General features: G+C 41.1%; 1 protein-coding gene across 8 annotated transcripts in view; it reads right to left on the reverse strand.

The window, feature by feature from the left end:
- The window catches only part of kug (FAT atypical cadherin kugelei), a 420,874-nt gene that overhangs the window by 51,378 nt on the left and 352,481 nt on the right, over positions 1-17,015 (reverse strand). For all 8 annotated transcript variants that reach the window (XM_076531851.1, XM_076531850.1, XM_076531849.1 and 5 more), the window contains 2 exons: positions 9,617-9,723; positions 8,986-9,190 (listed from right to left, as the gene is read on the reverse strand). In XM_076531851.1, coding sequence (XP_076387966.1) covers positions 8,986-9,190; positions 9,617-9,723 — 312 coding nt within the window. The remainder of the gene's footprint in view (positions 1-8,985; positions 9,191-9,616; positions 9,724-17,015) is intronic.

The raw sequence follows: 17,015 nt of genomic DNA on the forward strand, positions 1-17,015 counted from the left end.
AAGCATACTTAGTAGACAGAATAAAAATTTGTATTTATACGTTTGAAAGAGTTAAAAACATTCTTCCGAATATGCGAAATATGCAAAATGTGCAGAACAACTGAACAAGAAAGCAAATAATTAAAACATCTGATCAATCACTTTGATTGCACACAAGAGTTAAACAAGCGTGTTTTGTTTATCCTCGAAGGATCCTTGTTAACCAATCGGAAACCGATTTGTTCCGTAGCTGATCATCGTTAGATTCGAAATTTTTCCTGGACGAATTCGCGGAACGAAACAAAGAGGAAGGCAGAAAGAAACAAAACGAGGAGAAAAATCGAATAACAGCGGAAAGAATAGAGAGGAGAGTTCAAACGCTCGGCTGGCATCCGGTTAAATCTGAACGCTATAATTCCGTCGAATCCGTTTTATCGGACCAATCTTTGTTCCGCTAATTGAGGTCTTTTCATTCCTCTACAAATTGCCGGTGGAGAATAGTCGCTCGGCTCGTTCTGTGACGTCGGTTTACCGGTCGAGCGGACGATAAAATGTCACCGGGAAACCTTAATTGAAACACCCTTCAATCGGGATTTATTAACCGTCGGTCGATGACCTAATCTGTGCCATCGCGCTCTTTTAGAACGCCATTGGACGCGTCTAATGCTCGTTGATATCGCCAATGCGTGGAAGATGCGATCATGAGATTTCCAGGGATCTATGGAGACTTCAGACACCTAATTTTTGGTGTAACGTTGAAAGTAGTTTGTGGATGTAGGGACTTAGGGTGAGGATTTGAAGATGGGGGTTTGAGGATTTTGGGATCTTAGCAGGGAGGGTTTTCAAGGAGATTTTGGGATGTGGGGATGTAGGGGTGGGTAGAGGTCTCGGGACAGAGGGATGTCGGAACATAGTAATCTTTGGGCGTAGGGATTTCGGGACATAGCAAATTCGGGGCGTAGGGATTTCGGGACGTAGCAAACTCGGGACGTAGAAATCTCGGGGCGTAGGGATTTCGGGGCGTAGGGATCTCGGGGCGTAGGGATCTCGGGGCGCAGCAAACTCGGACGTAGAAATCTCGGGGCGTAGGGATTTCGGGGCGTAGGGATCTCGGGGCGTAGGGATCTCGGGACATAGCAAACTCAGAGCGTAGAGATCTCGGGACGTAGGGATCTCGGGACGTAGGGATTTCGGGGCGTAGGGATCTCGGGGCGTAGGGATCTCGGGGCGTAGCAAACTCGGGACGTAGAAATCTCGGGGCGTAGGGATTTCGGGGCGTAGGGATCTCGGGGCGTAGGGATCTCGGGGCGCAGCAAACTCGGACGTAGAAATCTCGGGGCGTAGGGATTTCGGGGCGTAGGGATCTCGGGGCGTAGGGATTTCGGGGCGTAGGGATCTCGGGGCGTAGGGATCTCGGGGCGTAGGGATCTCGGGGCGTAGGGATCTCGGGGCGTAGGGATCTCGGGGCGTAGCAAACTCGGGACGTAGCAAACTCGGGACGTAGAAATCTCGGGGCGTAGGGATCTCGGGGCGTAGGGATCTCGGGACATAGCAAACTCGGGGCATAGGGATCTCGGGGCGTAGGGATCTCGAGACATAGCAATCTCGGGGCGTAGGGATTTCCGGACATAGCAATCTCGGAACGCAGAGATCTCGGAACATATCAATCTCAGGACATAGGGATCTAGGGTCATAGGTACCTTGGTACATGGAGACCTCACGACAAATCGATCACGGCACATAGGAAGCCCAGACTAAAAATATCAAGGTATAGTAGAGATCTCAAGGTATAAGCATCTTAAGATCCCCATCTCAGTACATAAAAATTTCAGCACAGATGCAAGAACATAGACCTCTACCACTGTCCAAACACACACTCAAACATAATTCATGTCCACACCCATTGACCTCCTACTATAAATTTTACATTAAAAAAGTAACATCAACAATACACCTCTTTATTTCTGAAAATCATTAAACCTTGATTTCACTACAATTTCAAAAATCTTGATCTGATACGACAGCCATCATTAATAATTTTCCCTTGTTTGTGATCGGAGTTTTATAGCTAGTGGCACGTGCTAGAAGAAAGTCCGCAACGGATCGTGTCGGATTTATTTCCCACCTTCTCCGGGACGCAATCCGAGGACGTTTTCGACGACGTTCATCCTCGGGCGTGGATTTCGAAGCCCGTCGGGAGCATACTTTATGACGGCAGGTGAAAAATGCTCGCTGGAAAGCCGTGCAACGCGCGATCTTCCCCGGAGAAAATTTTTTACTCGAGACGGAACGGCGTCCTGCGTCGCCCACGAAAAAGAGCCGTCGCAGAGGCTGTATGTGATTTAGCAAAGTTGCGTATGCGCTCGAGGATCAGTCGTAACATGAAAATGCGCTAGAATGGAGTGACTCTTTATGCGCGGGTGTGAAAAGGAACATTTCAGATCCCTGAATACATGTATCGTTGGAAGGTTGAGGCTAAACGACATTGCGGGTTTATGTAGATGTATTCTGCGGAAAAATTCTGGAGGTTCACAATTCTGACGCTGTGATGAATTCGAGAACTAAAAAATATCGACACAGTTTCAAAACAACAAAGATGCTAAGCTTCTATAATTGAAAAATACTCTTAAGTGTATGAAGTCTAAAATTTCGAAGACTGAGGGTTTCAAGTTGGTTTGATAAAAAAGTTCCTAGAATCGCGAGTTGATTCTATGAAAGAAATAGGTTAATGCACGTTATTGAGTATGCAAATTAATTATGTTGGCGATGCCTGTCAAAGAGAGGCAAGTAATGCAAGATATTTTGAGTTTTAACGAGCTCCGGGAGCTCTGGATCCGCCATTAATGTGCCGTATATGACGAATTGAAACAATTGCTACCCATCGAGGTGGCACGTTCGCGTGTCTCTTTGAATTGCAAATTCGTCGTGCAATCTCTGAAATCCGCCCCGGGTCCCGTTTTCGGTCACACGTCCGTTCGTCGACCTTCTACCTATTCGATTGTCGCTCGAATAAACTCGCAAACGCCATCACTGGTCGGATGGTGGATGCCGATCCAGTCCCGGCTCGCAGAAATTTCATTCGGAATTTCCATACGAACAGGTGTTAAATGAAGGAACTAGCGCCTGGATGAAAATAAAGAAAGGGAATCGTGTTTCCGGTAAACGAATTTCCGGCCGAGAATCAACCTGTCGACGATTTGATGCAACGCGCGAGGAGGCTCGGTCACGTTCCACAAATTAAATTTGGAACGTGAGAGAAAGCGGCGATAGGTTACAGGGTACGCGCGAAAGTGATCGAAGTTAACGAAAATTCTCAGATAAAATAACACAAAGTATCGAAGTTTAATTACGTTAAGGCGTAATTTAATTTCAGACAGTGATCACTGCGAGATACCCGGATGCCATTCGTTAAGGTGAAAGCGCATCAGCCTCCTGCAGATTCGTATCGATGGTTTATATCGTTTTGTCATGATATATCGAAACGAAAGCGCGTATATTCTTTCCTGAATGGTGTTAATGTCTTTCTAACGGGGACAGTTCTCTGAGATTTTGGTGGGCGACTACACATTTATAGAGGGTGGTTTATGCAAGTGGGTTATTAGTGACAAGACTTATGTGAACCACCCTGTATGTTGTTCTATGACAAATGATGCTATATCACATTTTTGAGATTCAATAAATATTTGTATATGGAGGGTGGTTTATGCAAGTGGGTTATTAGTGACAACACTTACATGAACCACCCTGTATATTGTTCTATGACAAATGATGTCATACCACGTCTTTAAGATTCAATAAATATTTGTATATGGAGGGTGGTTTATGCAAGTGGGTTACAAGTGACAACACTCATATGAACCACCCTGTATATTGTTGTTTAACAAATGATACTATACCACATCTTTAAGATTCAATAACATCTCTACATCTCTATATTTGCAACATGATCCGGCAACTAGTCAATATATTACTAAATTTTCAAATAATACATTGTTCTTGTCTATGAGAATATTCGAAGATCAACCTTAAGTACATAACATAACCTCAAATTCTGAAGACAAACCCTCTACAGTTCAAGACTATTGATGTACCTGAATACTTGAAGTCGATCAACCTCAAATACATAACATAACCTCAAATTATAAGAGTAGACCCCTAAAGTTTGAGACTACCGATTTATGTGAACACCTGAAGTCAATCAACCTCGACTACATAACCTGAAATTCTGAAAATAGACCCCTAAAGTTCAATACTACCGATTTCCGCGAATATGAAGTCGATCAGACATAACCTCAAATTCTGAGAATACATCCCTAAAGTTTAAGCCTACCGATTTACGCGAATAATACTAATCACGGAAAAGCTAGGTAGAAACTGTGAACACGATGTATACCAGTGATCGAGCGATATAGCGAAGGATGTATAATTTGTTGGAGTTTCGTTAACGCAATTACGTGCACGTAACCAACGCGTTTATTTCCTCTCTTTCCATTCGGTAGCGGCAGAACGAAACGAGTTCGCGGAAAGGAAAATTGCACTTGGCCCCGAGCCTAATATAATTCTTATTTAATAACCCTCTAACGCCGTTTAATGCGGCGAAATGTAAAATGGAACGAGGGGGTAAGCGCGACGAATTTCCTATCCGACGAAAATGGCCCGCAACGAACGAACCGTCGCGATAAACGCTTGGCGAACAACCTAGAACGAGATTGCGTAAGTTATTGCTCGGCGAATCAGCGCCGCACGATCTCGCCTCGTATTAACGTTGCGGTTACGGTCAACCGGCATTATTGTTCTTATTTAAAGAAACTCGGGGAATAATAACGGATAACGACGGTGTTTTGGGAACGCCGCGCTGTTCCGAGATTAGATCGGATACGCCGAGCTCTAACCAGCCGTGTAATATGTTGTAGCTCGGGGAAACGAGCATGAAAGCGAGTTGAATGCACCGACCTCCTATCTGTAACCATCACGATATACCGTGTTTTTCGGTGTCCGCTGCAACGAGCCACTTAACCATCCTCGTTTCAATATTTATTTCTAATTAATTTCAGTCGTCCGAAAATGTCAACCACGTTCTCGACGATCAAAAAAATTTTGTACAAATATTAACCGACTCGTCGAAACTATTACACATGGATAGCTGAAAATGAGTACAGGAAAAGCAGGTAAAAATAGCAATATAGAACTACTGCTTACAGTAACATTTTTACGAAGTTCATCATAAAATCATGTAGTCAGTGTCTTTACATAAAAATGTTCCTGTTCTTCAATTACCAAAATTTTACCCTCAAAAGACAAAGTATCATCCCCGAACTGTTTAACGCAATCTTAACTTCTTCCACTACGATTTATTTATCTGGTGTGTCAGCCAGAACTAGCTGAATATATTCACAATATTAAAACAGACAGAGAAAGTTGAAATTTGGTATCAATTAATCAGAAAGTACAATGTCACATCCCCTTAAAATAGTCTAAAAGTTAATATCTATAGACAGCATGATAAAAGTGACTTTCAGAAAAAGTAGAATTTAACCCCTTGGAATAATACGCTGCATATTTCCAAAGTTCAACCATGGAAATATGTTCCAACTTGATCTAACAGAATTGGAAAATATCGAGTTCGAAAGTGGAGAGCTTAACATTGGTCGTTTCGCGTTAGCACGAGCGGAAGTGCTAACACAACGAAGGATGAAACATATCGGTCTTAAATGTCATCGGGTTATCGTCGAGTGATGTCCGCATGGTCTTCGCGAGAAGTACATATTCCGGCCTCTCGTTTTATCGTCGATTCCCGGAGCGCATTCACGCTGCGATAAGTACGCAGCTTGATCGTTTCTTATTTTTTTTCCTCGATTCAACTGACTGCCGCATTAAAGCGACGCCGGTCCGCTGAACACGTTTTTATTTTATCGAACAAGTCGCGCTTCGGCTGACCGACTACCATGCGAATAAATCGTACTCCCTGTTCCGGAGAGGTTCTTTTACTTTCTTCTTCGTATCGAGCGCACTCTAAAAGGATGCTGCTCCATCAGGATGCTGCGAGATTATTGTACATGCACTTTTCGCTGAGAGATTCGGGCTTGCTGTTGATTATGTTCATCGGATTGTACTTTAAAATTCGATGTTCAAATGTGTTTTTATATTCTAATGAGACTAGGTGTTTTGATATTCTAATGTGACTAAGTATTTTGATATTCTAATGTGACTAGGTGTTTTGATATTCTAATGTGACTTTGATGATCAATCAGATATCAGAAACAAATAATTAATGATCATAGCAAATAAGATTTTACCAAATTAGTATAAGTACGACTTTTAACACATTCGTTAATATTTACTGAACAGTATAATCTACTAATGTATTTTCAACAAGATGAACATTTTTATTGCATTCTAGTAGAATGACATGTTTGAAGATAAATTTAGGAAGACATCGTACAGAACTTTTCCGTAGATCAAATCTTTACAACAGTTAAAAACTTGCTAACTAGGATTGTATAAATTTGCGGGTAAGGGAATTTAAGCTGATTAAAGTATGACTTTAAAATCTTGTCGAAGCCCCGATAATCCGAGGTAAGATCGAAGGTAATTTGGAATCGAGAAAGGCGAGGAAATAAAGTTTGTTGCGATTGCGGAAGACTGATGAATACAAATCAACGTGCGTTCAAGTTTTTAATTGCAAGCTGCCTTCTACCGGTGTAAGCAATTTTCGAGCTACCATCGATCTTCGAGATGACTGCGGATAAATGGCTCCTTACGAAACTTCCGTAAGAAAGCCGATCCCCGCCTCGAGCAGCCCGATGGATGTGTAACTTCGATTGCGAGTTCTCTGTTCGTTGCACGCTCGTTTTGTAATTAACGGCCCTGAAGTTCGCGTAGGGAGAAACGCGAAGGGGTGACGCGAAGAAACGAAACGAAACGAAACCGAGCGTTTGAACGGGGAAAATTTATACGGTATCCTGTTCGGTGAGATTTATTTCGCAAGTTTTGAAGCTACCGGTGGTTCCACCTTGCTTGATACCGTATTTACGACCAAGAAAGGGAGAAGTTGCCTCGGGAAACCTTTAATTACCGATGCAACTTTGGTCGTGTTAAAGATTTCGTTGATGAAGATTTTTATACCCAGTCGGAGGCTGTAAATTCATCGTTAAACTGCACGATTTTTCTTCTTAATTGAGTATCGAAGTCGAGAAGACCACTCGTGTTAATTTGCAACCTGACCGAGAGATGTTTCGCACACTCGATAACTCTTATTAAGTTATTGCTGCATATTAATTAGTCCGTTTCGCAAGCTGCAATTTATCACAATTGTGTACTTGTAAATACAGATGCATACGCCGAGATAAAATACCTGGCATTTTTCACTTTAATTAAATCAAACTGCCGAAAGTACTTTCGAATGTTGCACGAAGAGGTAATTGCTGTTGCTTTCTGTAATATTCTCCGCATTACATACTGGTTTGCGTTAATATTTTCACGGTAGCGCCATTTACAAGTCGTCGCAGTGATCGAATCAATCATTAGTCGGGCGGCCCGACATCTTCGATATCGGTCAGAAGTTTACCGTGGACTTTTATCGTACAATCACATCTATGTATTATCACGTCTTTCAGCAGAATTAGTACCATTTTAACGAAATTAAATTCGCCACGATCATCGTGTCAAATATGTGTACCCGCATTGAAATTAATCTCGTTAGTTATTTCATTGCTACGATTTTAAGTCATTAAGGTCTGCCATTACCATATTCCTGAATATAGAATCGACGATTACCAGAAGGAACTCAATGAAGACGGCGATAGCTGCTTCCACGGATCCGGCCGGCTCGGGGTTCAAATTAAAAGTCCAATTTCACCCTCGCGGCTCATTTAAAAGTCCAATTTAATCGCTCGCCGCCTCCCGCCAAGATTATTCGCGTAGAATCGAATCGAATTTGTATCGCAAATTGTCTTCTATTAAAATTGATTCTACCCCGGGCCTGTGTGCGCGCCTATTTACGCGTGGCATCCCTTGTACTCGCCCTTTTTTTCAATAACGACTTTGCGACTTTTCACCGTTTCATAACGGCGCGGTCGGGAACGATGAATAATGAATCGAAGTTCGATCAAGGCAAATTTGCATGTGTTAGCCGCGTTACAGGACGAAAACAACGGCGTTTTTCTTTCGCCGGTGTGTCGTTTGAACACTGTTAATAGATTCCACGGGGAAATTGTTAATAGACCCACGGTAAACCCTGGTCGAAGGAAACCCTTTTATCGACTAATATTCTACGTTACAGGATATTCAATTTGTAACTTTCGTCATTAACCACGATAGAGGGGTAACCGTGAATGGAGAACTTTCATGATCGTTTGACATTTAATCGTAATTAAATTAGTCTAGATTGTTTCCAGCAAGAATTCGACAAAGCCATGACTTGTTATTAAGATCAAATTGACAGTAATGGTAAGAACACGTTTCTAGACCGAGTTTGTCGAACAGATTAATAAGATTATATGTAACTTGCTATTTATGCTCATTGGACCCGTGACGTTTCCGGTGATTCCAACTTTGAACGCGTTAACTCGGTCAATTCGCTGTTGCTATACTTCTCAACTGTTACGTCTTTAATTCGTGGTAAGAGCGATACATTGCAAGTAAAGGTCAATCGCTGTGCAACGTCGTTATTAACCAAATTGAGTGGAAAATTATCGTTCATTACGGTCGATCGGCAGCGTCGTATCGAAGTCCAACATTACCGAAAGCAACGCGTCTCCTCGAAATAAATGATCGGACCGAACGATTTGTTCCCCGAAATTATCCGCGATCGAGTGTTCTCGATTGAAATTTGAAGAAACGATATCGCGAGCTTGTTTACTTCCGAATGGGGCCCATTAAAATCCTCGTCCGGCAAAATTGATCTCGTTACGAGCGACGAGAGGCGGGTTACAACATCGCAGCCAATCTATTTCGATTCTCGGAAAGATATTGCTCTTCGGACGCGTCTGGCCATGTGGAACTTACCGGTGGTGGAGTTGATGAGAAAATAACCCTCTGGATTGCCACTCGTGATGGAAAAGGTGAATTGTTGGGGCGAGACGTCGCGATCGAACGCTCGGATCTGCAGGACGCTCACACCTGCCGGAGAGTTCTCCGGAACGGACGGATAATAAACCGGAACCTCGGTCAACGGGGTATTGTCGTTCTCGTCCAGCACCTCCACGTATATCTGTACAAACATATTAGTTATTTAGCGAGCAATTCCTTCAAGAAAAACTTTCTCGTCAAACTTCACAAAGAAAGTTATAACAGAAATACTAGCAGGAAAGTTGTACTTTTCGTGCGATTAATTAATCAATGGTCGATCAGATAGTTTCTAAACTGCACAGACAATCTTTAAGAGAAAAACTGAATGGCACGGAAACATCTATCAAGCGCTGCTATTGATTGGTCATCGTCCCACTTTCTACATGCAGGTAGAAAGTGGAGAACACTTGCTTTAATACTTTTTACACAATAGGGAAACCTTAACGAAGCTTAAAAACCGTTACAAAGAACCGCGCGACGTTAAACAATTACGGTACCAAAGGCAAAAAATTCGCGAGCCTATAAATTTACCGAAAATATGGGAAAATTCATTTTCTTTCGTGTGTACCTGTAAGCTCGAGCTCAAAGGAACGACGCCATGATCCTGCGCGTACACCGTCAACCAATATCCTCTCTTTGATTCCACATCCAGCGCTGCTTTGGTCTTGATATTGCCTGCAACACCAAAGAACATGTTAACATTCTTAATTGGCTCTTTAAAAACATACGATTCGCTGTACATTCAATTACATTACTAATCCACTATACACTCTTGGAACGATCAAATATTAATCTATTTAGATGGTACGTGTTCTTGTTAGGACTAATGTTCCACGTACAATGCAAATTGAAGGAACATTTGATCGAACCGAGGCTCGTCATGAAATAGGTACTCAATCTCAAGGTTCATTTACATCGTTCAAATAACTAGTTGACGAGCTCAAATAAAAAGGACCACACGTCACAAAAATATTACATAAAAAATACTATAATACATTTAAGGATTATTTGCAGTCATATTACAGTATTCAAAATAACTTATCAAATGTATGTAGTTCAGAGCAAAATCGAATCTGATGCAGTCTTAATTAATCGTAGTTCGATTTCCATTGAAGATACAAACGTCGTTACAATTAATTATTCCAAGCCCGATCCGTTGTCCGCAATAATTACTAGGATTGTCAGCGTTACGAGGGAGACAAGCAATTTGGAAATTGTGCATTCGAGACGAGTAACTTCAGACGAGGAGAAACTCGATCCAACATTGATTATTCGAAGTTACGAATTCGCGGAGGATTGAAACGCGGCGTTGAATTTATTCGCTGCTAGGGAAACGAACGGGAACACCAGGAGGTAGCGAAACAAAATTGACACTGTAATTACATGGACGTCGATAGGTTGCAAAATTAATTTACCAACGGCTAAAACGTTTGAGTGCTTGTTTCGAGTGATTTCGATCTCGGAACGCTGAGCGCCATTTTCTACCGAGGTGATTAACCATCGAAAAGTCGACCGAAAACAGATATCCAAGCACTTTTGATCTTTAATCGAACTGGGTTATAGATTGTTTCATTTTTATTTTCGTTAGGCTTTTGGTCTAATAGGACAGTTTAAAATAGCTGTTTTTTTTAGCAAATTTTGTAGCATTATTATATATATGAAATGTGTATGAAATTTGTTTTATTGTGTGTTTTATATTTATACTCTTTCATGAGTTTGGTGTTAATGCACATTTGGATGTGAACACAACGTGATACACAAAACTATGAAATATGTATGAAATTTGTTTTATTGTGTGTTTTATATTTATACTCTTTTATAAGTTTGGTGTTAATGCACATTTGGATGTGAACACAATGTGATACACAAAAATATGAAATATATATGAAACTTGTTGTATTGTATGTTTTATATTTATACTCTTTTATGAGTTTGGTATTGATGCACATTTAGATGTGACCACAAGGTGATACACAAAAATATGAAACATATATAAAACTTGTTGTATTGTATGTTTTATATTTATACTCTTTCATGAGTTTGATATTAATGCACATTTGGATGTGAACACAATGTGATACACAAAAATATGAAACATATATGAAATTTGTTGTATTGTATGTTTTATATTTATATTCTTTTATGATTTTGGTATTAATGCACATTTGGATGTAAACACAATGTGATATACAAAAATATGAAACATATATGAAACTTATTGCACTGCATGTTTTATATTTATACCCTTTTATGAGTTTGGTATTAATGCGCATTTGGATGTGAACACAAGGTGATACACAAAAGTTGATTGAAATTCAGAGGTTCGTTGTTCAAACTCCCTGTTGAGGTTCACTGGTTCCGAAGTCGAATACAAGTGATTTAGTAGGAATAAAAAACACGAATAATACCTGGCACCCAAAAATAGCTTCGACACGAGCATCGCCAAACAATTCCAGTATCCCCAAATAGCAGTTTATTCCCGAATCCACATATCTTCCGTGGAATTTCTTTTCTCCGAAGAAAGAAAATCCCGCAACCGTTCGTAAGATTCCAGGACCATGAATTTCAGCGAAACGGGGGCAATAAATAACCGGGACACCGTCGCGACATCGTATCCCGCTGTGCAGAATTTTGTCCATGGGTACTGATAAATTAATCGATATCGCGAAATTGGGAGTTCGATATTATACCGATATCCGCACACGCGTGCACCCGTAACGATCGAATCTTGTGTGGCGGAGAGTACGCGAGAGATCAGAAGTAATGAAGACGCTGGCGCGGCGAAATCCGAGGATGCAATTACTGACAGAACAAATCGGGGATAATCTTGATTACGATCTACATCTGCTCCCGTACGTAACATCTCGGATTGCTAATTAATCGAATCCCTCCTACTCGGTTCTGTTCGACCGGCCCGTTTATCCCTGGCCCCTTTCCTGTTATCGGCCGCTATCTTTTACATTAATACCGTAATAAACCAAGCGTGGTCCATTGACGGTGTGTACCGTGGCAAAAAGCGGCCGGTAGGTGCACTGGAATCTCGCAAAAACGATCGAAGACACGCGGAACAGCGTGCTCGACGTGTTAACACCAGGAATGCAGTCCAATTTTTGCACTATCAGAAGCACGGTTGGCAAGTCGCCACGTACGTGCACGTCATTTCATATCGGTCCTTGTTGCCAGCTATCTTGCAAGGTGGTAATACTACAACCTTTTTTTTCCCTCCTTTTCCTTCCACCTTTTAATCCGAAACCCCAGATATCGGAGTGCAAAGGTTCATAAATCAACCTTATTTTTAACTATTCTATTGCTCTGTATCGATATCCTGATCTCTTTATAATTATCGGTGAACGTAGACGCTCGTTCGAGGCTGATCATATTTAGCTGCGTTTCCTTAACGCTCTATTAGCCTGTTATGGAATTTCCTGTATTCCAGCGATGATAGCGACGGTATTTTAGGGGTAATACAAATGATGCATATCGATTTGGTTGAAACTTTGATGCAATATTTCGAAAAATATCTGACACTTGTATATTCGTATTTAAGAAAAAAGGCAACCAAATTGTCCACATATGTAAAAGCTCACACTGAGAGCTATATTTTCTTGAAAAATATGTATCAACATTATCTTCAAAAATACGTATCAACATTATCTTCAAAAATACGTATCAATCTATCAATCTCATACGACTTCAAACTATCAATAAACCTCATCACTTACACTTTAGGTCTAATTTTAATTGTCTACCACATATATTAAACTTCATAATGATCACGTAAAATATATTGCAAATTATCCTAAACGTTGCATAAGTTAAGTGAAAAGAGCAAGTGGACATGACATCATCGTAGTGTCACACCATCGCAATTTAGCGATACAGACAGGTGAACGACATTTCAAGGCAACCATTAAATCGAATCTGTCGACGCCAATCGTAAAGCGGCTGGCTGCCATAAATAATAGAAAACGCGTCCGGGAAAGCAGCTGGCGGTTTGGAGCACCAACAAGAATCCCCATTAGCTTCGGTTAATTTAATCGTACACGTTGATAAGCGACGCGTTTCTAACGAGACGACGTATAAATTCGAGTGCACCGTAAAACATTCGCGATGCGACGCTATTTGAACGTTTCGCCGAGAGGTAAAAATTCACGTGTGCACATCTGTGTTACAGAATCAACTTCGACCGAGCTCCGTGGAATTATAATCCCGATATGCGAGGCACACGATCGACCGTGAAGCGTGCAAAATATTTAATATGTCGACCAGGATATAACCTGCGCGTCGATAACTTCTTTAGCGATCCTACGCTCGATTGGATCGCGGGAAAGTAATCCTTGCACCCATTCCACCGATCGATTCGTACAGCATATTTCTGTGAAACAGGATAGGGTAATTTTAATGAATTTTTTTACTGTGCAGCAATTTTGGAAGTTGCACTTTTTAGTTCCGGACGATCGATGACTGGGAACTTTGTTAAAACGGTTAGAAAAATTTTAATAAATCCCCCGTGGAATTAACGGTGTAATTCGGAAAATTTTAGTATGAAACGATCGGTTTCCAATTTCGGAACTTTTAACAGGGGGTTGAATTTTAATAAGCACCGATGTGGAGATAATCGTTAGAGACTGTTGGATTATTTATAAATTTCAATAATTTTTCTTGGACATTTGTAAACGATGATAAAGCGAAGCCTTCCGAAGCTCGAATAAATATGCCGAGAACTATAGAGTGAACGGAAAAAAGCTCCAATGTAGAAGCGAGCCGAACAGGTTCTACTATTTCACCGTCGACCTCGTTTACTCCTGTTATTTGTCAAACGTAATTACGAAGTACGCTTAACGGGCAACGAAAATTCTGCCTATCGCTGAACAATTTTTCTCGCCGTGTTAACGACGAGCTTCTTAACAACTTCCTGCCACAGTGAAAATTGACGTATATGGTCAGGCACGATATTACACAGGTTATTAATGATGTACTACTTTTTTAATCTCTTTTAACATGTTAAAGAATATTGACGGCATTGAGAGCACACGCTAAGTTTGGATGATTGATTTATCTAAATTTGTAATTTTGGTTGAGGATGACTATTAGATACGATTAGCATATTGACGTTCATTGTGTTGCATGATATTTGATATTAAACTTCATAAATTTGGTGATTTCTTCAAATTTAATTGTGGTTCGTCAGAATAATATAGCTGTGTTCTATTTACATTGTATCATGTTTAGCTTGTATCACATTATGCATGCATAACATACTGTATTATATTTGCATTAAAGTTGTACTACATTTCTATCCTATTTGTGTTATGACACTAATATAAACAGTGTTATAGAATATGTCAAATGTTGATCATACGATCATATGAATATTAACCGAATGTAAAAGAAGGGTGAATAGGAATTATAGAATGAATTAATCCATCATATCATTCAGATCTATTCTCGACTAAGATGCCACGAAGAGATATTTACCATCATCCCTGAATTCCGTTCTCCAAGATATGAAGATCGATGAAACCAGAAGCTTCTTAACTCGCGGTCCGAGAAGTCCGATCAAGACGTGTATCCGCGAGCTATCGAAGAGACGTCGAAAGTGTCGGGAGAATCTAGGTTAACGATCGGCCCTCTCGACCGGGTCTCGAGAAATGTCAGGGAGAAAATGAGGTGGACGGAGACAGATAGCGTACGATAAAAGAATGAAAGAAGGTGAAAGAAGCCGATTCAACGAGCCAACAGGCTCAAGATTCGACTATAAGATCGCGAGTTTTCGATCTCCTTGCGAATACAGGTTGCTCGGACAAGAACTCGAAAACGAATTCTTTAACTCTTTTATGAGACTCCTCGGACAAATGGTATCGGCCATTTATGAAGTGGAATAGGGGTTGAAATTACCGGGGATTTTCCCTATTCACTCAAACACCCCATTCACCTGAGTTTCCCTTTGCTTCATCCGCCTTATGAATCAAGGGTTCTTAACACCGTTTAACTTTTTATCCCTTCTTGAAGGCTCCTTCGATACTGTCGATTGGATACCTTAGGTAGGTTCTTTGGAAGTTCTTATGGAAGATTTAATTAGTGCACTCTGGTGCTCACGTTGTGGATAAGTCACACGTTGTGTAATAGACTATCATATATTATGACTAATATAAGATATGTAGGGATAAAGGGGATTAAATATGTAAAGCCATATGTAGGTATACCGTACATGTGTAAGGGAATAGGAATATAGGAGACTAAGAATGTGAGAGATTTATGGATGTAGGAGTACCTTAAATCTCGTGGTGATTCGGTTCGTGCTAAGTTCACATGTGAAGTTATCTACACGTCGAATTACCACGCCTCGAGTTACCCACGCATCGAATTACCCACGCATCGAATTACCCACGCATCGAATTACCCACGCATCGAATTACCAACGCATCGAATTACCACGCGTAGAATTACCTACGCATCGAATTACTACGCGTAGAATTACCACGCATCGAATTACCCACGCATCGAATTACCCACGCATCAAATTACTCACGCATTGAATTACCCACGCATTGAATTACCAACGCATCGAATTACCACGCGTAGAATTATCCACGCATCGAATTACCACGCGTAGAATTATCCACGCATCGAATTACCCACGCGTAGAATTACCCACGCATCGAATTACCACGCGTAGAATTACCCACGCATCGAATTACCACGCATCGAATTACCCACGCATCGAATTACCCACGCATCGAATTATCGACGTATCGAATTACCACGCGTAGAATTACCACGCGTCAAATTACCCACGCATCGAATTACCCACGCATCGAATTACCCACGCATCAAATTATCAACGTATCGAATTACCACGCGTAGAATTACCACGCATCGAATTACCCACGCATCGAATTACCACGCGTTGAGTTATCTACGCGTAGAATTGCCACGCGTAGAATTACCTACGCATCGAATTACCCACGCACCGAATCACCATGCGTCGAATTACCCACGCGTCGAATCACCACGCATCAAATTACCCACGCGTCGAATCACCACGTATCAAATTACTCACGCGTCGAATTACCCACGCATCGAATTACCACGATACGGATGTAGTATCTAAGAATACAGTAGGGATCCAAAGACAAGGTGATGTATATAGTATATGGCGATATACTGATCCACATATGAAGATGTAGAGACCTCAAAACATAGAAATATACTCAGCATCAAACCATTATGAATTATAGTCCTGCTCCACAAAAGAGACTTGCTCAACAGGTTACACAGTGACAATATACCAAGATCACATCATCAACCGCCTAAACCAAAAAGAGAATAAAGCCATACTAAGCCATAAAGCCATATTAATAAAGCCATACAATTCAACATAGAATTTATACAAGTAAAGGTGTCTGCATTTAATAAGCTAGAAGCTTCCCCACTCGGCAAAAGCTTGAAAGCTCCTTACAAGTTCGGTTTCCCGTGTGTCGTCAATTAAATCGCAGGAGAATTTCACGACTCCGGAGAATAATGTGGGTCAGCGTGAAAAAGAATAAGCGTAAGAAGAATAAGGAGGGTAATATAAAAAGGTCTAATGACCATTGCGCGGGTATCGTGCTCCATTGTCGGTGATGTATCTGCGCGAGTACAAGAAACGGAATAAAGGAGCCAACGTTATCGAGCATTCAGAGCGTGTTTGGAATATGTTACGTGCAGAACGTAATAACGTACGTGCGTAATTCGTAGCGTCCTACCGTTCCTGTTACGTCCTCACCGGGGGTTAACTTTTAAGGAACAGAGGATAGGCAATAGAGCTATAAAAATGTTTCTTTCGCTTCTCGTTACTGCGTTTCCGTAAGAAATTTACGGTTACGACCGCGGAGAAATTTGTAGGGAGTCGTTGAAAATGCTTCTTGCTGCTACGAGTAACGCGAACTTGTTGAACGCCTCCGAAGAAATACTTGTACGATATA

Source organism: Megachile rotundata, chromosome 5 (assembly GCF_050947335.1).
Source record: "Megachile rotundata isolate GNS110a chromosome 5, iyMegRotu1, whole genome shotgun sequence".
In the NCBI taxonomy this organism is placed as follows: Eukaryota; Metazoa; Arthropoda; class Insecta; order Hymenoptera; family Megachilidae; genus Megachile; species Megachile rotundata.